General features: G+C 32.8%; 3 protein-coding genes across 3 annotated transcripts; all 3 read left to right on the top strand.

Moving 5' to 3' along the window:
* Positions 1-268: 268 nt before the first annotated feature.
* LOC123907286 (auxin efflux carrier component 4-like) lies at positions 269-5,531 on the top strand. The gene is made up of 6 exons (XM_045957484.1): positions 269-2,708; positions 2,791-3,088; positions 3,216-3,301; positions 4,072-4,229; positions 4,458-4,534; positions 4,769-5,531. The coding sequence occupies exons 1-6, from the start codon at positions 1,406-1,408 to the stop codon at positions 4,833-4,835; spliced, it is 1,989 nt and encodes a 662-aa protein (XP_045813440.1). The 5' UTR covers positions 269-1,405; the 3' UTR covers positions 4,836-5,531.
* A 12,782-nt stretch (positions 5,532-18,313) lies between these two features.
* Positions 18,314-20,422, top strand: LOC123907285 (probable aquaporin NIP-type). Its single transcript, XM_045957483.1, has 5 exons — positions 18,314-18,595; positions 18,941-19,171; positions 19,311-19,508; positions 19,633-19,694; positions 20,084-20,422. Exons 1-5 carry the CDS (start codon positions 18,482-18,484, stop codon positions 20,289-20,291), a joined length of 813 nt encoding a protein of 270 aa, XP_045813439.1. The 5' UTR covers positions 18,314-18,481; the 3' UTR covers positions 20,292-20,422.
* A 753-nt stretch (positions 20,423-21,175) lies between these two features.
* On the top strand, positions 21,176-23,291 carry LOC123907284 (sm-like protein LSM8). Its single transcript, XM_045957482.1, has 5 exons — positions 21,176-21,340; positions 21,627-21,667; positions 21,774-21,848; positions 22,765-22,817; positions 22,927-23,291. The coding sequence occupies exons 1-5, from the start codon at positions 21,301-21,303 to the stop codon at positions 23,015-23,017; spliced, it is 300 nt and encodes a 99-aa protein (XP_045813438.1). The 5' UTR covers positions 21,176-21,300; the 3' UTR covers positions 23,018-23,291.
* Positions 23,292-23,589: the final 298 nt, after the last annotated feature.

The following is a 23,589-nucleotide window of genomic DNA, read 5'->3' as shown; positions in this document are numbered from 1 at the left end:
TGTTATACAGAAAAGTTTAGCTAGCGGGACAACTTGTTGGCCGTCTACCTTTTGTTTATGTGTAATTATCTTACACACATACACACAATGATGATTTTTTTTAATTTTATAAATTAGACATTTAGATCATACTTTTTAAAAAAAAACTAAGACAAACAATTAACAATAATAGGATAAAAATTGCCACATTAAAATTGATAGACAACGTCATGCACATTGTTGTAATTTTTGTAAGGATTTAAAAACAAATAATCTCATGTCGTAATGTACACAAAAATGGAGAATAAGATTATCTATAATAAGAGCACACTATACACTACAAGAAAATAAGCACTTTGCAACAGTTGTGATCCCATCGAAGATTTGTGTGTTGCAAGCGCACTTTTCCCCGTTGCACTTAGTAAGGTACCAAGGTATATATTGTTGCGATCTTGTATTTATTGTGTTACCTTTTCTGCGGAGGGTTGCATGTTTTGAGGATTCTGGGAGAACGAGCTTGGCCAATGGTGTTTCCCGTGTCTGCCCCTAAGGGATTCTTGGTTCGAGGTGGACTTTGTGTCGACAAGACCACACAACTCCACAGTGGCTAGCCAAGAGAAGGGTTCACCATTTGTTCAATGTGTCTTATGGTTTCACGTGTGGGAAGCATTGTATTTCTTCATTACGGGTGCCGCCTACGTTGATAAGTATTAACTGTCAGGATTGTACATGAACAATGATGTATGTTACTCTTGACTTGTACGCGAAGCTATCTGAATGAGATGAATATGGACTTATGATGATTAGGTCGTTTGGATCGAACCTTGACCTAATCCAGAACAATGACTTTATATTAAGTGATAAAAAAAAAACGAAAAAAGATCTTATAAATTTAAGAAAATAATACTATTCTTTTAATCTATGCTCCTAAGATACTAGTAGTCAATATCTATTTATCCATATCCTCTCCTCTTATATTGTGTACAACAATTATATTTCAACACTATTAATTTCCTCACCCATATTCAGTTCAATACACATCATTTTTTTCTCTATATCAGCCAAAATAAAATCTATAATACATGTATGAGTGTACAAATAACATTTTATATATAATAACCATCTTTTCATATTTTTTTCCCCATGCCTATATGTATTCTTTAGAACTTACTCCTTCTATTTTTCATTTGTAAATTCCCACTGTCTCTATATCTCTCTCTCTCTCACAAAGACACACTCTCTCTTACCTCAGTTGCTTCATCAGCAAAATCTGCAGAGAGTGCAGTGCAGGCTACAAAACCTTAACAAGAAAAAAAGTACATCCTCTTCGTCTCAGTTACCAGTTAGTTAACTAACGGTTTTTATCTTCTTCCATTTTATTCCCAATTTACCCTTCTACCTCAACCACTCCACCGCCTTCATCAAAATGATAACCTGGGGCGATCTCTACACCGTTTTAGCAGCAGTTGTTCCACTTTACGTAGCCATGATTTTAGCCTACGGTTCCGTACGGTGGTGGAAAATATTCTCACCGGACCAATGTTCCGGCATAAACCGTTTCGTCGCGATTTTCGCAGTTCCACTTCTTTCTTTTCACTTCATCTCAACAAACAACCCTTATGCCATGAACTTCAGGTTCATCGCTGCAGATACACTACAAAAAATCATCATGCTATTTGCACTTGCAATTTGGACTAATTTCTCTGCTAATGGAAGTTTAGAATGGATGATCACAATTTTTTCTCTTTCAACTTTGCCAAACACTTTGGTTATGGGAATTCCACTTCTTATTGCTATGTACGGTGAATATTCCGGAACTCTCATGGTTCAAATTGTTGTTCTTCAGTGTATTATTTGGTATACTCTGTTGTTGTTTCTATTTGAATATCGTGGTGCTAAGCTTCTAATTATGGAACAGTTTCCTGAAACTGCTGCTTCTATTGTTTCGTTTAAAGTTGATTCTGATGTTGTTTCACTTGACGGAAGAGATTTTCTTGAAACTGATGCTGAGGTTGGTCATGATGGTAAGCTTCATGTTACTGTTAGAAAATCTAACGCTTCCCGGAGATCTTTCATGATGACTCCCCGGCCGTCGAATCTTACCGGAGCTGAGATTTACAGTTTGAGCTCTTCCCGGAATCCCACGCCGAGGGGTTCTAATTTTAATCATACTGATTTTTACTCTATGATGGGTTATGCGCCGAGACATTCCAATTTTGGTGCTGCTGATGTGTATTCTGTTCAGTCCAATTCACGCGGCCCAACACCACGGCCATCAAATTTCGAAGAGAATCCTGCGCTGGCGGTAGTGCCACCAGCGCAGGCTGCTACAAGTTCTCCGAGGTTTGGGTTTTATCCGACACAAAATGTGCCGGCAGCTTATCCAGCTCCCAACCCAGAATTTGCTTCTGGGTTGAGCAAGAGTGTTAGCAAAAATTCTCAACAACAGTTATCACAGCAACAGACAGAGAAATTGGTTCAGGCACAACCACAAACAGTTACTAACAATGGTGCTCCTGCTAAAACAAGTAGCGATGCTAAAGAGCTTCACATGTTTGTGTGGAGCTCTAGTGCCTCGCCGGTTTCTGAAGCCAGTGGGCTTCAAGTCTTCGGCAGTGGTACTGCTGATTACGGAGCGTCCGATCAATCTGGACGCTCTGATCAGGGTGCTAAGGAGATTAGAATGTTGGTTCCTGATGATCATCCTCCAAATGGTGTTACAAATAAAGGTATGTAAATTTTTTTATTTTTTATTGAGATTATGAATTGTGAGATTGATTTTGATTTGTTGATTTTGTGTTGAAAATGAAGCTATGACAGAAACAGAATTTGGTGGGGAAGAGTTAAAGTTTCCATTGAAAGAAGAAGAACTTCTGGTAGAAGAAGATCAGGTTGAGAAAGTGGAAGAACCAGCTGGGCTGAACAAGCTAGGGTCCAGCTCAACCGCGGAGCTACACCCACCAGATGCCGGAGCAATCACCGTAAAACACATGCCTCCGGCAAGTGTTATGACCCGACTCATACTGATCATGGTTTGGCGGAAGCTTATCCGCAACCCAAACACGTACTCCAGCCTCATTGGTGTCATTTGGTCCCTAGTAGCATTTAGGTAAATTAAAGTCAATTAGAAGTAATTGACCGCAAAATTTTGTTGATTGATTTAACTTAGTTTTGACTTTTAGTAGTTTTGTAGTTTCAATTTAATGTTAGTTTCATGATTATTAATTTGATTGTAGGTGGCATGTGCATATGCCCAAAATAATAGAGAAATCAATCTCCATACTGTCTGATGCTGGTCTTGGAATGGCTATGTTCAGTTTAGGTGAGTGGTCACAATTTTCTCCAAATTCCTACTTTCACAATAATTTCATTCTTTCCTTTCTTTGCAATTCCTTTCCTCTTTTACAATAAACACAATAAACAGAATTATTGTTATGGTAAATTTTTACATTGTTGGTTACCGGTGTTTTTTTGAAAAAAATATGACATGATATTGAATTTTGCCTAAAGAATACCGGTATCCAATAATATAAAGTTGGGTACAGAAACGTTCAACTATTTTCTAATACAATAAGTGACACCATTATTGCCGGAAAAAAGTACAATCACAAAACGATGAAGGGGGTACAACGGCACTGGAATGAATGTGACTGTGATGGTAACATGGTATGATGAGTCTAACTATAGGAGGAATTATGGATTTAAAGAAAAGGAAGGAAGCAAATTATGACCGTCCATTATTTTGGAGTTTGTTACAATTTAACATAACCAAGTGACCTTGTTTTCTAGATGATAACGTGGGAATTGCATAGTGATAGTGCAATGTCCCCGACATGTAGGGTCTTGATCATGAACCACAACTCTTTGAGGTCCATGACTATGGTAGAAACTTGTACTGTTTTGGGACCAAATTCGGAAAATGTTGAATTTCACTTAATTGAGAAAAAGTACAAATAATCTTTCAGACAGAAAACTGAAATTTTTTCCTGAAAGTAATTTGTGAGTTTTATTTATTTAAATTTTGTACTCTTTTGGATGAAAATGGAGATTTAGATGTCTTTTTTTTAGATGTTTTGTTTGACATATGTACAGGTTTGTTTATGGCTTTACAACCTAAGATGATTGCTTGTGGGAACTCGGTTGCTTCATTTGCCATGGCTGTTCGATTTCTTACGGGTCCTGCAGTCATGGCAGCAGCTTCCATTGCTGTTGGTCTGCGCGGCAACCTTCTACGGGTAGCTATTGTTCAGGTAATTAATATATTTTTCTTCTTAATCATCCAATTTCTATTGAAAACTGCGCGGCAACATGGATTTTCTCAAATAATTTGTTTTTAACTAGAGCTAAGGACGAATCATTCAGGATAAGCATAGTTCAAATCATGGACGAAACAATCATTTGTCAATTTTTAATTATTTCCCCACATAATTGTTAGATTTATTATAGCTTATAAAAATGTAATTACTTGGTGAAAATAGGCTGCACTTCCTCAAGGGATTGTTCCATTTGTGTTTGCCAAGGAGTACAATGTCCATCCAGCCATTCTTAGTACAGGGTAATTACACATTTAATTAAATTAAATTTCATTTTATTGTTTCTAAGTACTCTTTCTAAAAACCAACACATTGAATTCAAGTGGTTAAGGAGCTCCCTCAAGGACGAATTGTTCGGGATCTCTGGATTATCAGGACCATATTCCCTTGGGAATCAGAGGGTTAACATAAAAAAAAAATACTCTTTCTATTATGAAATAATTGACCTTTTTCTAAATGGAAAATTTTCATTGCAGGGTTATATTTGGGATGTTGATAGCACTACCAATTACATTAGTCTACTACATATTACTTGGTTTGTAAGGTATCTAAACAGTATAATGAGTGGCTATCTCTTTTTGAATTTGAATCTTCTTTACGTTTGGAGTATTCAACCATTCTTGGTGACCAAAGCGTGGATTGTGCTGAAATTTTAGCAAGCATGAGGATTTTTTCTGGAGGGGCTGAGCAAAAATCACTAGCTCGTATCCTATGATATGTTTGGTTTGAGATAAGAAAGAAGGAAGAAAAAAAAAACATGAAAATCAATAAATGAATTTGAACTATTTTTAGTCTAAATTCATTCCCGTATTTTTCTTACTTTCATTTTTCTTTCCCTCAAACCAAACACACTAAAGAATAGGAAAAATCCTTCGGGTTTCCAAAAATTTGGGAACAACAGATAAATTGACCCATTGACTCAAATTCTGAGAATTCTAGTAGCCATGCACATTGACACAATTTTCAAGAGCTGAGAAAAAGGAAGTAGTAGAACATATGAGAGACAAAGCAGAGGAAAACAGGGGAAAACAAAAGTGAAAAGAGTCAATGAAATCTAGAAATGACTCTTCTAAGGAACATTGTTTATTGTTTATCAATTTATTTAATATTATTACTAGATAGTAGTATATAGTATTTTTAGTACTACTTAGTTTAGTATTAGTATTTGGTTTGAGAAAACAAAGCTCATGTATATTTATCATTTTTATCTTGTGAGCAATCAATGTGTCTGTCTTAGAATTTTTTTTAATGCAACCCGTGCTGAACACGGATTTTATGTGCTAGTTTTTCATGTTAGAAAAATGGTGATGCTAATTGCTAACTAATGTTTTTCTTGGAATACTATTAGTTAAAGAAAAATAAAAGAAACTTTGTATTAGAAAGAATATTTTCTACACTCTTAATAGGTTGATTATATGAGAGAATGTTTTTTACACTCTTATTTTATTGACTATCCATATTTCAAAATACTTTTACTATATATTTATGGTCCTTAACTAATATCCAGAGACATTATTTAATATTTTTCTTAAAAAAATATGAATGTTTCTGTATGCTGTTAATTATCTTATTTTTAGAAGAAAGAATTTCTGATGATCTAAAATTCGACCAAGATATAGTAAAATCTTGTAAAAAATATTGTTTCTATTAAGTATTAAACTCGAATTCTTCTGAATAAATTGTCTTAGATCGAATTCTTCTGAATAATTTGTCTTAGATCGAATTCATTAACCACTTTAAGCTAATCATTTGTTAGAATTCATTAACTACCTAGGTTTCATTCTGCCGTTGTCCCATTAATTTTTGCCTCACAAAACTGTTTTTTGTATTCTGATGGGCCGATCACTTTTGATTCGAGATCGGGAATTAGAGTCTTAGGGCATCTTTTTGGGTCGGGTTGATGGTCCTCGTTGATGGTCTGGTGTTTGTGGTGTGTGCTCTAGGTGGTTTGGTGACTGTGGAGTGTATACTAGGTGGTGTCCGTCTTTTAGCTTTCTTATTGATGTTTCGCTTAAATACGACGCCTCTATTTTTGTAATTCTATTTATCTCGACCTATGTTCGTCTTGTGTAGAGATCGGTTATTATTAATAATATTTTGCCGTTAAAAAAAAAAAATGTCTAGCGTTTAGCAAATGTGTAAAGTTAGTATGTCTAAGTTGTTTTTTTTTTTTTTTGGTTAAGAGTATGTCTAAGGTTTAACAAATGTGTAATGCAGGGAAATGAAATAGGAATATATAATAGGAAGACTTTTTCTAAATTATTTTAACCTTTTGCTTTATTCTTTAGTTTCGTTATTATACCACTATTGAATTTTTTTTTGTTTATAATCGGCCGCGGATCCCGCAATTATTTGCGTTTGTCGTTTTTCTTTAGTTATAGTTACGTGACTGAATTAGTATTTTACACATTTTCATTTGATGAAGTAAAAAAAGTACCAAAAAAAGTTATCTTTATTGCTTTTCCGGCATTAAGATAAGCATATTCTTGGATAAAGTTGAATTGGGACCACGACCACGAGATTATGAAACTGGGGGTTGAACTGTTTGAAAGAACACAGTCTTTCTTCTACACTGTAGGAAGTACGTCCTATTCCTTTGAAGTTGGACGAAATAAGTCGAGATGAGTTGAATCAATGAGCAAATATATTATTAATCAGGTTTTTGTATAAGATGAACAAAAACCGGTATAAAAGTAACTACATAACTGAACGCCGTATATATGCGGAACGCCAAAAACAAACACCACCTAATAGAGGTTCATCTCCTAATCCCAAAATAAAAAACGCAACCCTCAGATTTCAGGCCACCAAAGGCACCAACCCAGCCCCAAAGTTGCCACTAGATCGACACTAACTCACGATCTCGAATCAAAAGTGATCGGCCCATCAGAATCCAAAAAGCAGCTCCTTCATGATAAAAGCTGATGAGACAACGGTAGAATGAGAACCCATGCAGACAAGTCTCAGCTCTAAGACACCCTACACTCCAGACGACGACAGAGCCCACACACGCGACAGCAACCAGTAGACAAGTCTTAGCTCGCAGACCACCTCAAAACAGTTAACACCAACGCGGAAGAGGTCAACTAGAAACATAAGAAACCTGCAAATCTCAACAGATTTGGACACCAACAAAAACTAAAAAAGAATCATGCAAATCTCAACAGATTTGGAAAGCGGTCAGAAAATCAAATATCCTAGAAAACCACTACACACGACATCAACCAAATATCGGCGGCGCCAGCACCAAACGCCACCACCGTACGCGCCGAACCCACCACCACATCACCTCACCTCACCTCCCCTCACCTCCACAACACTATCTCAACACCGCCAGCCATCACCACCACACCTCCGAATCTCACCACCGCAACACCAAGGCCACACGAAACCGCCGTATCCCCGTCGTGCAGCAAGGATGCAGCCCGAAGAACACGAGCTAACAGAACCCACGAACTCCAAACTCGGAACCAAAACCGAGTCAGAAGCCCAACGCACCAGAACGAGGAACAAAAACAAACACCAGATCCGAATAAAACAGAATAGTGATGGTAACAACCTCCACGCCGGTAGAAAAACGACATGGTTTGAAAGATGAAGTTGCCGGAAAGGCACACGCACCCAAAACCCAACCACTCCAAAACCCTGGCCAAAACAGGAATCGAGAAACGCCAGCCAAACCAGAAGATGCGTCAACACCAAAAACACAAACATCGCCTTCAACCCACCCTTACCAACACAACCCGAAGGAGAGAAGAATCAAGCCAAAACTCGTCGGAGAAGAACTTCCGGCGAGCTACCACCACAAACCGAACAACCACCACCGCAAGGAGAAAAACGTGAAACAAAACCCACCAGAGAAGAAAGAACGGGTCTGAAAACGACAAATCTGAGGGAGAAAACACGGTGGTGCGGAGGCTGGCCGCATCCTCTTCGTCGCACCACCACCACCTTGTCTACATAGTGACAACAAATTTGGATTTGAGGGAGAATGTAGATCTGAGGTTAGAGAGAGGAGGTTTAGAGAGAGAGTCTGGTTTCCCGAATTTTTTTTCAAATAGTTGAATCAATGAGCTTAGTTTGACTTGATCGATCTCAAGTTCTCATGTCAATTTGTGAATCAAACTGGATCCTAGTACGGTTGATATTTTACATAATTTTGATAATTAATATTTTCAATTATGTATTAATATAAAAATTATAAAAATTTAAAATTTTCATCAAAACAAATCTAACAACATTTTATATATTACTTCCTCTGGTTTTATACATAAGAAATATTTTACTTTTGAGATTCATTGTAAAATTGATGTATTTGAACTACAATGTTGTCTAAATATATTAATTTTACAATAAATCTAAAAAATAAATTTTTTCTTATATATTTGTTTTTTTTTATTTGTGAAAAATTCGGTCAAAACGAGATATATGAATAACTAAGTCAAATTAAGTAATTTAAAATGGGATCTTGTGAGTATATAGTTTATATGTGTGCCTGTTGTTTATGGTAAAACATAAGAATTTTTGTTGTATCAATTTTTGTTGTATCTTTAGTTAGGGTTTGATGGTGGTCTAATCCTTTGATTTATTTTGTCTTTTGGATGATTTAGTTTGGTTTTTGTGGTTGGGGATTTTTTTTTTTTATTTTTATTTTCATGTCGATATATTTGACAATTTGTTGTAACATGACCATTTGTTCTCTTTTCTCCATTTTGTGCATGTTTTGTGACAATAATAGTATTTTATTTATTTAAATCTGTTTTATTTTTATTTTTTATAAGCATTTAAATTTGTTCTTTAGTTGCTTAAAAAATCAACTCATTTAATTAACAAATTTAATTTGTAATTTAAATTCAACTCATTTAGTTTAAAATAAAATTCAACAAACCATTAAAAAGTTTCACATCGTTTGCGAGAAGACCTGAATATGCGTTTACAAAATAGAGACATTTCTCACTTTACAAGCTGATTTTTGTAAGGATGAATTAGACTCAAAAATCAATTCGAAGATGTTATCAGAGCCTCCTTCACGATCTGTTGGGTCGTCTGCTATCAATTTATGATCGGGTCACCCACCATTTATATCCGTGCCCCAAGCCTAATACGAGAGAATGCGTTAAGAAGTCTCATATCGGTTGCAGGATGTTTTGAATATGTGTTTATAAAGCAGAGATAATTCTCACTTTACAAGCTGATTTTTGTAAGAATGAGTTATGTCAAAAATTTAATTCTAAGATGAACTAATTTTCTAATGAAATTTAGAATATATTCGGAGTTGCCAACCCTACTACTTTGAAGTTTATTGAATGCAAAAAAACTTCTCTCTTTTCGGCTATTGATGTATCCACAACACTAACTAAGCTAGCTAATAAGTAATTCATAGTCAACAACACTTTTTATGAAGAGTTAGCACTTTGCTAATTTGCTTTTTTACCAAGAAAACGATGGCACTTCAACCTCGTGTCAATTCATATGATCCCATTCATTCAATAATAATCTATAAAGGGTTGTTCAATTATATTCATATGGAAACAGTTGTGAAGGGAAAACAACAAAAAAGAGAAACAAATCATTATCTCAAATCCTGGATTGAAATGGCACATTAAAAAGAGAGTAGGCATCCACTATATATATATGTTTAAAGAGGAAATCGTTGAGCCAAACATAAAGTTAAGGTTGCTTGCTTGTGATGAAAAAATATCAAGAATTGTCAATCTGTCCACTTGGGCACAATTCAATTATTGATCTCTGAATTTGTTCATGCGTCCAAATATTTTTTATTTGTATTTGTGATCAAATAAGTATTTCTTTTAGGGTTCGTTTGGTGCTCAAGATATGATAGAGATATGATATGATAAGAAGCTGGATAATGATATGATATGATAGTGATAGGATAAACACATATTCTGTCATGTGTTTGGGGCACATAAGATAAGAAAGATGATATCTTTATTTTATCCTATCATGTGTTTGGTGCACACTTCATATTGACATGATAAGATTAAATAAAAAATTGATTTTATTTTAAATTTTTTATTCAATAAAAGATGTTTTTTAAATAAAGAAATTCTATCTTAAAAATTGTGCATTCAATACATTAAAAATGTAAAAAGTAATCTTATCAACATTAACTTTTTCTTTTATTTCTATTTTTAATATGATTAACTAGTATCCCGCTCTTAAAACATTTAAAATAGCTCAACATCATTAAATTAAGGTTTAATTAGTCTTTTGGTCCCTTAAAGATATTTTAGGTTTCACAATGGTCCCTTAAAGAAAAAATGGTCAGGATTGGTCCCTTAAAGACACATTTGTTTCTCAATTGGTCCTTTCCGTCAATTTTTTACAAAAAAAACGTTAGTTTTAGTTGATTGAATTGTGGATGTCATTAAGTGTAAGTGGTCCACCAAAAACCTTATTAATTTTTAAAATTTTAACCATTGGAATTTTTTGTTATATTTGGAGTTAAAATTTAACGGAAATGACCAATATGGCAAAAATATATGTCTTTAAGGGACCAATCCGGACCTTTTTACTTTAAGGGACCAATCCGGACCTTTTTTTCTTTAAGGGACCATTGTGAAACCTAAAATATCTTTAAGGGACCAAAAGACTAATTAAGCCTTAAATTAATTAAACTTTGTGACAGGTGCTTGATATTACGCAACAGATGATTGATTTTGGTTAGAATTATGTGATGCTGCTATACTTTATTGGCTGACAATTGCCAATTGGAGAAACATATATTATGGCGCTAACCCTCGTGTGCGTGGCCTTATCTTGAAACGAACATATTAGGGCCATATTCAATATACAGTTTCCTTCTTATAAAAAAAAATAAATTAAATATACAGTTTCCTTAAAGAAATGCACAAGCATAAAAAATATACAGTTTCCTTAATAAAAAATACAAGAACCCTTTTAGTTTCAACATAAAATCTTCTATAACCAACTGTAACAATTTACATATTTTGGTTAAGAATTTATTCAGGTGAAAGGGATTGTTTATATATATTTGGGCCATGCTGTTCTAAGGATACTTACATGTTAAAGTATTTGAACATAAAAATTTTGCATTAAATAATACAAAAAATATTGTCAAAAAAAAAAACAAAAAATAATAATTTTTAAAAAGTTAAATAAACAAACAATCGTTAGTTGGTCTAGCGGTGATTGATGTTGGACTTGTTAGAAAGAACCATAATTCGATCCCTGCAACTGCAACCGAGAGGGACCTAAAACCACTTAATGGAAGAACGAACCCTTGAATCAGATTAGGAGGTTCAGTAGGGCCAAATACTAGTAGTGAAAAAAAAAAGTTGAATACACAAGTTCGAAAGATAATTATTTTGAATTTGACTCTTTAGCATGTGACTTAAATTTTGAATTGGTATTATTTTTCGGCTAATGCTACGGTGACCACCTTCACAAGTGGTCCACCGTGGTCAAGTGATCTACCGAATATGAATTTTACGAAATTCACTGTTGGATTGAAAGTTTATATCGTATAGATCATCCATAAATTTTTTAAAATTTTTTGAAAATCATTTGATATGTTATTGAGACCCATCAAGATTTACGTTATTTAATAAACCGTTAATCTTGATGTGTCTCAATAACATATCAAATGATTTCCAATTTATCTAAATTTTTCTATGGATGATCTATATGATATAAACTTTCAATCCAACGATGAATTTTATAAAATTCATATTCATTATAATGTTATTCATGACTGATCCATCATGGACCACTTTATGAAGTGGTCCATATTAGAATTTACCTTATTTTTCTTTATATTTTTTAAGTTGCATACTTGCATCATTTTCTACATAGGGTTTTATTACGTAGTGAATTTGGAAAGAAGAGGAGTGTTTTGAAAGAAAAAAAATGAAGAAACAAGTGGAAAAAATAGAGTTTGGAGTGTTATTTTATTTTTGACTTTCACCGTCAGTTTTCTCTGGTTCAAGGGTCAGTTTTGGCATCAAGTGATTTCATCTTCTGATTGCAGTTCCGGGAGATCGAACCATGGTCCTCTCTACCAAGAGTTCATTTTTGTTTCATAACAAACAAACCTCATAATTTGGTGGAACTCAAAAATTGGGGAAGGGATTGTCTCCCATGAAGTTTTTGTCCAGTAAAATCTGGACCATTCATTGCTTTTTTGGTTCTGACAGATTTTGTATTTAAAAAATTATTGATGGTGTGGATTTGCACTGCAGGGCCTCCTGTGGAATTTTCACGGGAGAGGACCCTTGCCCCAAAAATTGTATTGGAAGGAATTTTGGAGAGTTTTTATATGAATTATTTAAATTTATATTTTTATAATATTTTTAAAATTAAAATTATACTTGTCATAAATATTTATTTATCATTATCTATAAAAATATTCTTTCAAAAATATTAAAGATTTTTCTATTTTTCCTTTCAATGTCCTCCTCTCCGAACCCGCAAAAAAATACTCTCAATTTTATTTTCATTAAATTGGAAATTAAATTTTAGAAATTTTATAAATAAAAAAATATATATTTTGTGTTTGTTTACCTAAACAATTTTCTAAAAAAGATACTCGAAATAACTTCTCCTTTGAAGCAGTTTTTAATCTGTTTTTAGGTCTCCTTTTTATGAAAATCTATAATAAACTAATGAAAACTTTCAAAAGCAAATATAATAATAACATAACTTATGACTAACATGTTTATAATAGGATATCGAGTACTATTAAAAATGAGATTTTCTATTGTTCATATTGATATTGACTTATTTACACATTTCACGAATTTATGTTCGTTGAATTGAAATTAGACGATTAAAATTTTAGTGTAAATTTTGAATGTATAAAATAAAAAATATTGATATTAAAAAATATGGACTGTTTAACTTTAATTTAAGGATTATGAATGTCAGAAATGTAGGCAAATTTGGTCGGTACTAATCTCACAATCTAACATTACATCAACCTCAAGGTTGTTAAACTCTAGTTTTTACTTCAACTAGATTTTTTTAGGTAGATAGAATTGACTTGTAAACTAGTACGAGATAATTACCTCTTGTATTAAAATAATATTAAAATTATTATATACATGTCATATATACTTTTTTTTTTTGAAGCAATGTCATATATACTTATAACTGTATATTACAATAAATACATCGATAATTCAAAATTCTAACTTAATTATAAAACAAAAATATACCAAATAATTAGAATAAATTGTAATCAAACAACTTATATTATCCCACCAAATTATAAAATCATCCAAAAAAAATTATCTAAACAACAAGATTTTAATAAGGTTTTTCAAGTATGATTAAAAAAAAAATAAGGTTTTAAAGTAATTAAAAATTAAAACGAACTCACAAATAAACAATCTTATTTTCTTTAAAACCGATTAAAATGGGGTAAATCAAAATAAATTACCTCAATTTTAGCTGAGTTCACCACAAGTTAACTCGTTCAAAATTGATTTTTTCAGTAATTTACCAAAAAAAAATTTATCAAACGATTTTATGTGTTAACACGTAATTTTGACAACTATGATCATCTGTGAATCTGTGATGATCAATGAATAAATATTTGGGTTAAATATGTTTTTGGTCCTTATAGTTTCACAGAATTTTTGTTTTAGTCCCAGAAGTTTCACCAGTCAATGATTTTAGTCTCTGTCGTCCATATGGGTTTAACGGATGATGACACGGCAACGACGTGGCACTGCCACATGTATTTGTTTGGCTTGCCACGTCACCAATCAAATTTTTTTTAAAAAAAAAATTGTATTTTTTTTCACCTCCAACCCCAATTAAAAGGAAAAAAAATCCCTAATAATTTACAATTTCTTCTCTAATTAGTTGGTTTTGTTATATCCAAATTTCTATGAATGAAAGAAAACATGGTAGATGGACCTACCTCAGATATTGAAGATGAAAATGAGTTCGGTATTCAACCACACTTGCAATTTTTCTTCTAGGGTTTCACAACAGGAACACGAAAACGAGTTCGATTCTTCTTAGGAATTTCGATTTTGATTCTTCATAGGAACACGAACACGATTTCGGTTTTGATTTCTGGGATTGGGAAGATTGAGAGGTTTATGGCGCCATGGATTCTAGGTTCTATTCTACGTTCATCGCGATTGGGAAAAAAATTTGAATAAAAAAACACTGATTTTTTTTTTTTTTTAAAAAAACTAATTGGTGACATGTTAAACAAAAATAAATATAAAAAATACACGTGGCAGTGCCACGTTACTACCACGTCATCTTTTGTTAAACACATGTGGGCGGAAGAGACTAAAACCATTGATTGACGAAACTTCAGGGATTAAAAAGTGTGAAAACAAACTTCAGGGACTAAAACGAAAATTATGTGAAATTATATGGACAAAAACATATTTAATCGTAAATAATTTGTAGTTCGTAAGTATTTTATTTTTGGGGGCGAGAGGTTGGGTTTGAACCAAAAAATATAATGAAGCGGTGACACATAAGAGATAGTAAATGAATGCAAACAAAAACCAATGTATAGAGAGGTGATGGTGTTTGTAGGGTGAACAACGGACATGAATCGGATGGGCTGGTGCATGTAGACTGACTATTGGTGCCTGGGACCATTAAAGGGGTGGTGGGTTCAATTTGACAAGGGCAATGAAAATGATTAGATTAAAAAGGGGATTATGTCAATAATAAACTTTAGCGTTAGCCATTCATTTTATTCTTTTCAAACTTTGGACATTGTAGGATGGGTATATTTTTGTTGAAAGATAGATAAAATAACAAGTCACTAAAAATTCAAACATCTATAGTGGAGAGATAAAGATTTGAACTTTGATCATGGTGTCCGACCTAATACCTTTAATATTTTTGTCGGTTGAACTATTATTTATGAACTAGGATGGATTTATTAGTTGAGGGTACAGTTCACTTTTGTTACCATCATCATCAATCTTGTGATGGGAGGTGGAACAATTATCAATTTGAGGATTATACACTCACCCTATTTATATATTATTTTATGGTTAAATATATTTCTAGTCCCTATAAAATGAGGTGGCTTCTAAGGTGAGGGAGCTATTAAGTCCCTCACCGGTGAACCATTTAATTGTTACCGTTAGATCTGATCAATGACTTAGATCTATTAAAATTAGAAAATGAACATGTACACTTATCCACATGCAATCCTGTCAAACCACAACTTCATCTCCCAACATTTCAATTCGACGGAAATTCCATCAAAACTCCATCCATCACCCACACAAACTCCGGCGAACAACCACACCTCCGGTGCCAACTGTCCCCATCACCGACGCAGACCACCACCGCCGTTGAATCTTTCTTTCGCTTGCCAAGCATCTGAAACAATATTAGTTTTGAAATTCTATTTGAGATTTTAATTTGTTCATCTTGAAATGTTACAACCGGTGGTGTCACCAAAGCAAGACAAAGAAGAAGACAAAATTGTTTGGAGAATCATAGATAAAAGGATATTGCACAGTGATCCGAATAATCTTCTTGTTGCAATTTTGGGTTTTTTCAATGGTTTTGCATGATGGGTTGGTTTCAAAATTTGATTTTGGAGGTTTTGCTTCAGATTCTAAAGCTTCAGTTGAGTATGGTCATGGAAGAAAAAGAGAAACACAATCAAAGTTTTTTTTGTTACTTGCTTATTAAAAAAAAAAGTTTTTTTTGTTACTTAAGAAAGATTGTATGTGGACAGCTTTACATGTGTCTCTTTTTATTTTTAGTATATCTAAGCCATTAATCATATCTGATGGTAAAATTTTAGTGGTCCACCGGTAAGGGACTTAATAGCTCCCTCACCTTAGATGTCACCATAAAATGAAGACCTTTTAAGTTTAATTTTTACTCTATTTTTATTATATTTTTAGCCCATATACATCTTTTTCTTGCACATAGTTTTAGTCCTACGAAAACTAAATTTATTTAATTTAATTATCATTAAACTCTTAAACTTTTGAATATTTTTTGTAGAAATATTTAAAATATCATATAAAGTTTATTTATAAATATTTATAATTTTTTAACATGAGATGAATTAAATATGAATATTTTAAATAGCAAAAGTTCAAGATAAAATTAACAAAAAGCATAACCAAGAAATCAAATTTTGAGCAATTTTTTTTTTTTTGGACATAAACATATCTCCAAAAACACATCATTCAAAATACACGTTAAATTAACAGTAGGGATCAAAACTGAGTGCATAATAATTTTTCAAGGACTAAAAATATAATAAAAATAAAGTAAAGACTAAACTTAGAAAATCACTATTTTATAGAAACCAAAGACATATTTAACATTATTTTTATAAGTGATGGGGCTTTTCTGGAAGTGCACAAAATCACTACCAAGTAATAAAGTGATAAGTTATCGTCTCCACAGGGATTGTGCCAAAGCTACCAGTTTCGTTAGGAATTACGATAGTTTTGATTTCGCTTTGTTTGTTTGGAAAAGGTTTTGAGACAGAGTTAGATAGTATAAGATTAAAGATAAAAGAAAAAGTTCAAGATGATAAAAATAGGTTAAGTGCTTTCGAATCCCTTCCTTATTCCTGCTCTGTAACTGGCGCTATATTTGCTTACTTTATTATCTAGTGATTAATTTCTAATAAAATAAGTTCAGTTTTACCATTCCTTATTTCTATTGCAATATGAATTAAGTCCAATCAATATTTTGATAGGTTTACCCTTGCTTTTATAGTATCATCACCTTTAATGGGTTCAGCCTCTAAAGAGTGCGCCCTAACCTTTAGAAGTTCAATGTTTGACAAGATCTCTACCTCCGATTAATTTACCTAATCATTGCAGAATTTAACTACGTGTAATTCTTAATCACAAACCTAACTTCAGATACTGAATTTAATGGTCTTATGGTTGGTTGGTTAAATTATCTCTTTGATTCGGAGTCTCAGATGTGTCACAGTATCCACTTCGACTCTAGATACTATCAAAATATGTGCGCATTCATATATGAAAGAGTATAAATAAATAGAGACAATAACAGATAATAACTAAATAGTAATTATATATAGTCTTGTTCGAACCAAATTACATGTCTGAGCGTTCATAAGGGAGTTCATCTACTCAACATAACCTAAAGAGACTTAGCTACTATTTAGCATATTGAACAATAAAGAAAAATGCATAAAAAAATATCATATAATTGACTGCCATCAATAAGCTAAAGTAGTAAATGACTAAATGTACTTGCAAACAGAAATAGTCCATTGAAATAGTCCATTGAAATGGCGATGCATGCCCATTCTTGAGAACTAAATGGGCCATAATTATGTTTGTCCAGTAGATGACTGTGTTCTTAATTAGGGTTTCTTTCGCGCCCTGAATCTTTCACGCGTCTCCCGATCTTCCAATTTTACCCCTTGTAATGTAGGATGCGAGTATATGTAAATAGTAAAAATTGGAAAGAAAGAAAAAAAAAAAACAGTTCGCATACTTAGAATGTGAACCTTATAAAATAAGGTTAAATATGTTTTTGGTCCTACAAAATGGTGAAGTTTAATATTTGTAGATTGTTTGTAGTTTTTTCTTATATTTTTTTTCTTAAAATAATAGGTTTTTCATATAATTAAAACTAACAAATACTCCATAAAAAGTATATATAACATCAAAGAGGGTATTCATTAAACATATGATAAAAAAAATCACAATATATACTTCTAAATATGATAGTTCTCATACTGCCTAAGAATACATATTTTGTACTAAATAAGAAACTCTTCTACTCAAGGCTCAAATCCCTTATCTATCTCTTTACATTCTAAGATTACTTAAAATAAGAATAAATGGTTTAGTTTTGTGTGAAGTACACATATACTTACACTCAATGGTTTATATTAATTTTTAAAATTCTACCATTGATGTTATATTTAGCCATAATGACATGTGTATAGTATTGAATGAATGTAAAGTAGTGGTAGTTTCTTTCACTTCTTACCTCCATTGGTTGTTCCAAAAAACAGCTAAACCACCAAAATCTATATTTAACAAGAGCAGAAATTTCCAAACATATCATGATTAACTTTCAGCAAGTTTCTAAATTACCAAAATAAGAAAGTTTGCATTACAAGCATAAACTTTCAGCCATATTCTTAACCAAAACATAAAAAGAAAAAGAAGTGAAAGTTTAATTTAGTTTAGTTAATTTATACAAACATGTCTTCCAGTGAGATCACACAAATGGAAGAAGGTGATCTTAAGGCAGAAGCACAAGCACAAAGGGATTCTAGTTTTTGCGGTTCTCCTGAAGTAGTTCAAATCATACAAAAGGTACACATGTTAATGTGAAACTATAATACTCCTTACGTTCCTTTTTAAGTGTCGCTTTTGACAACTGCATCCATGTCCATGCACAACTTTGATCACTAATATCTTTAATTATCTTTTATAAAAAAATTATGAAAATATTATACTTTGAAAATATTCGTCGAGAAAATTGAACAATATCTTATATGCTAACATTTTTTTAATATATAAAAAATTATAGTCAAAGTAGATTATGTGAATAGTGTACATGGTCAAACTGAGACACTTAAAAAGCAATGAATAGTTTTCATTTTTGATATTGAATTTTTAAGACACTACTAATGAAATAAAATGAAATGTATGTAACAGGTAATAGCAGAGGTGATAGGAACATACTTCTTAATTTTTGCAGGTTGTTGCGTAGTGGTTCTTAATAAATCAGAAGAGACTAAAGGGACAATAACATTTCCTGGAATTTGTGTAACATGGGGTCTATCAGTTATGATCTTGGTTTATTCTCTCGGTCACATTTCGGGTGCTCATTTCAATCCAGCGGTTACAGTTAGCTTCGCCATCTATCGGCATTTCCCACTAAAAGAGGCATGCATGATAATTACCAGTTGATCTACTCACATTGTTAGAAAAAGTTGAATTAACGACGAAAAAATGAATTAGTCTTCAATTAAGTCGTCTTAACTACTTAACGACTGAATTAGAGACAAATTTAATGTTTTTGCAGGTGCCATTGTATATTGTTGCACAAGTGGTAGGATCTGTTCTTGCTAGTGGAACATTGTACCTTCTGTTTGATGTAGATGAAGAATCTTTTTTCGGAACAACACCAGCAGGATCTAATATGCAATCTCTTGTGTTTGAGATACTCACATCATTTCTCTTGATGTTTGTTGTATCTGCAGTTTCCACAGACAATAGAGCTGTTAGTATACTCAGTTTACTTTAATTTACATTTTTTTGCATTTTATTTTGTTTTAGCATTTAAATATCCAAACTTTATGATATGTAAATACTCTAAATAATCAAGTTCCTGTTTTTGCTAACAGATTGGAGAATTAGCAGGGATTGCTGTTGGTATGACAATTGTTGTAGATGTCTTGGTTGCAGGGTAATTTAACACTATACTATATTGTTATTGTTAAGAAGTGTTACGAGATGTCCTGAATATATGTTTATAAAGTAGAGGTAATCCTCACCTTACGAGCCAGCTTTGTAAGCATGAGTTAGATTCAGCTTCCAATTCTCTGATGGTATCAGAGCCTCACCCTGATCTGTTGGGTCGCCTGCTATCAAGTTTCTGATCAGGCCATCCACCATTTATAATCGCGCCACAAGCCCAATAGTGCTGGTGCGAGGGGGTGAGTTAAGAAGTCTCACATCAGTAAATATACTATCAGAAGCGTGATTCTGGTAGCATGACAGGGGATTTTATATTTTTAATCATAATTTAAGTCCATGGTATAATCATTTAATCATAAGTTTGATAATTGCATGCAGGCCTGTGTCAGGTGCATCTATGAACCCAGCTAGAACTCTTGGGCCAGCTTTGGTGATGCATAATTACAAGGGATTTTGGGTTTATGTTGTTGGACCCTTTGTTGGTTGCATATTAGGTGCCTCAGCCTACAACTTGATTAGATTCACAGATAAACCACTTAGGGAATTAAGCCAAAGCTCAAGCTTCCTCGGAAGAAGCTTTCGGTAGATAATATGTAGTATATTTGTTTTAAATCACTTTAGGATGCAAACTAATAAGTATGGTGAGATTGTGGTGTCTAAACCATTAATTAAATTTTGCATGCATGTTGGGAATTAGAATTTGTTTTATTTTTTCAAAGTTTATGTGTAATGTATGCCAAGATGGCATAATTTGCTAGTCATTTTCATCTACACATTCTCTCGTTTATACATCGCTCTTATTTTGTTTTTGGATGAAAATTACTCCAAGTGAAGAATAAAGAAATGCATACAGTGAGCTTATGAGTAGGGCTGACAAGGAACCGAGCCAATTCAAATAGAGTTTGATATTTGATTCGACAATTAATTCGTTGAATTTGTGTTATTAACATATTGGTCAGAGATTTCAAAACAACCTATCAGATTTGGGTTTGACCCTTTCTGATGTATTTTTGACTTATGTAAAAGTTTAGTTAATTAAGCAAGACAAACAAATTTGAAAAGTTTAACTCGATTTAGTTCAATTAATTAAATTAGTAAATCATACTCTTGTACAACATCAAAGAACAAAAAACAAATTTCAGGTGGTTCAAATTAACATAGGAACTATAGGTGTAAATATTAAAAGTTTAGGGGTGTAGCTGCACCCGTCACACTAGAGTAGCACCGCCCTTTGTATAAGCAAAGAACATCTAGGGTGACATTCCTATTCACCTTCATTCTTTATCTATAGTTCATAAATATATTAAAAAATAAGAAAAAATATATATATAAGGGGAGACTAAGCGTTAACCCAATGAAAAAAATAAAAAGAAAAGAATTAAACAAATCTATAATAACATGTAAGCCTAGCTTATCCCTCAAGAATTTCTCTCTAATAAAAAAATAGAGGTATTTATTTGGTGTTGGGCCAGTTGATTGAAAACCCGACCCAAAGAAGAAAGTGGAGCGGCGAACGTAGTTTAAGCTCTGAAACTGAAAACCTCATTCATTATTCCCCGCCATCCATCAATCATCACTCTCAATCTCCTCAACTAATGGCAACTGGGGGTCCTGGACTCGAGTCTCTTGTAGATCGTAAGCATTCTTCAACATTTCTCTCTCTTTTTTTCTCATACTTATATAATCGAGTATAAAACAATATTTTTCATTTCTACTATCGAACAACTAACTTATTAGGGTTTTCAGCTTAATTTCATGCAATTAAGTATTAAATTAACCTGTTATCAGAATGTTTCTATCTTTAATAGGCTTTTACTCTTTAATTTTTACCTGATATTTCTCAATTTGAGATTTGTTTTTGTTTTGAACTGTGCTATGAGAGGTAATTTTGGTTTTTTTTTTTTTTTTTTTTTTTTTGCAGAGCAAATTTCAGTCATTACAAATGATGGACGAAATATTGTGGTAAGTCTTTGTATTTTACATGAAATATTGTTTGTGTGTGTGTTTTTGTAATTGTCCAATTTTTTTTTTCTTTCTGATTGCAATGCTTTTTCTGTTTACTTTATAGGGAGTCCTAAAAGGTTTTGACCAGGCAACAAATATAATTCTTGATGAGTCACATGAACGAGTTTTTTCTACCAAGGTATGGATTACATTTTTCGTTCATTTTAATTTTTGTTACTTATATGACATAATGTTTACATATTTAGCTTTGAACTTGTGATATTTGTGCCACAAGTTGTCATTCGTTTTATATTATATATCTGTGTATGGTGAAGAATGTAGCTATTTGTGTTTATATCCTACAACAAAAAACAGTGCATGAGAGAGAGGGAGAGGGAGAGAGTGGGTGGGTGAATGGTTGAGGTTAAGGTAGAATCGACAACATGAGAGAATCGGCAGGAGAGGATCCGAATCCATGTTTGATGATGGGATGAAGCATTGAACTTTATCCACCATCTCGAGCTTGTTCTATTTTAATTTTTGTGAAATCATGAATTTTTAATATTTATCTTTTTAGGAATTAGGATGTAGAAACTCACATTCTTTATCTCCTCCTTTTTGTTGATATATGCAGTAAATTTAAATTCTGTCAAAAAAAATGCAGTAAATTTAAAGCCATGGACTTTTGTATTATGGTTTTGCTAAAAGTAATAGTAATCGCTAATGGCATCATTTTTTTTTCTTTAGCATCTACTTTCTGGAGTTAAGGTGTGTAAGGATCCTCTACCTTTTGGGAGTGAAAGATAGAGTGACTTGACTTTAGGATAAAATTGGAGAAAATAGGAGAGATAATGATGTTTAAAATGGAGGGAAAAATAAGTAGAGAAAGGTAGAGGATCCAAATCTGAGTTAAGGTAGTGATTATTTTGTTTATTGTACTAGAATCGCTTGCTTTTGACTGTGACAAATTTATGTGATTGCTACTTTCTCTAAATCTTCCCCTTCCGCCTCTTTAAATATTTTCTAATTTAGAGTTTTTATTATCAGATTCTTTCTTGCATATCGTAATTTTATTTGTTTTCCTTTTGTTGGCTCATTCTCATTTCTAATTACAGGAAGGTGTTCAACAACTTGTTCTCGGTTTATACATCATTAGGGGTGACAACATGTATGTTTGTTTCTCCTCTATCTGGTCAATTTTCTCTATTCTGTAGGCTTATTCTCACATTCTAACCCATCTTATATCGGTTTTAATGGTTTTCATTTGGGATTTGCAGAAGTGTTGTTGGTGAACTGGATGAGGAACTAGATTCTAACCTAGATTTGTCCAAGCTAAGAGCTCATCCCTTAAAGCCTGTCATCCACTAAAGTAATGTAGAACAATGTTACAGTTGTTAGGAGATGCTTGCTTTCTTGCTTTTTGGGCAGGATTAGAGCATTGTTAGTACACTACATACAACATTAAGCCGTGAAATGAAAGTGTAAGAATATGCTGATAACATAATATGCTAAATAAGTAAATATCTTGATTATGTTGTTGATTTTGGCATGAAAATCATGGCTTTGATTATGCAATGTTGGATTATGTAATGCAACAAACTCCTGACTGTCTGTTCCAAAGAAACTTTTATTTTTCTTATCATTGTAGTTTGCTTGTTTTGGTTTATGATTATTACTGTTGATATTTTGCTTCTTCTATGGGATAGGATGTGGAAATATGTTACACGTATCATTTACTAAGCATATCATAAGTTGTAAACCATAATTTGTGTTATGGTGTACAATTTTAGAATAACTTTTGCGTCGAATTTCAATTATACTACGCCATAGCGCTGTCATAACCATGATCTGAAAACACTGCTATAAACAAGGTTGATACAGGCTAGAGCATTAGTTAAATTGATCCTCATTAAATTGATTTTATTGTTTATTGAAAAATA

The sequence above is a fragment of the Trifolium pratense genome, linkage group LG2, assembly GCF_020283565.1.
Source record: "Trifolium pratense cultivar HEN17-A07 linkage group LG2, ARS_RC_1.1, whole genome shotgun sequence".
NCBI classification, from domain to species: Eukaryota; Viridiplantae; Streptophyta; class Magnoliopsida; order Fabales; family Fabaceae; genus Trifolium; species Trifolium pratense.
This window is presented reverse-complemented; position numbering and strand designations above follow the sequence as displayed.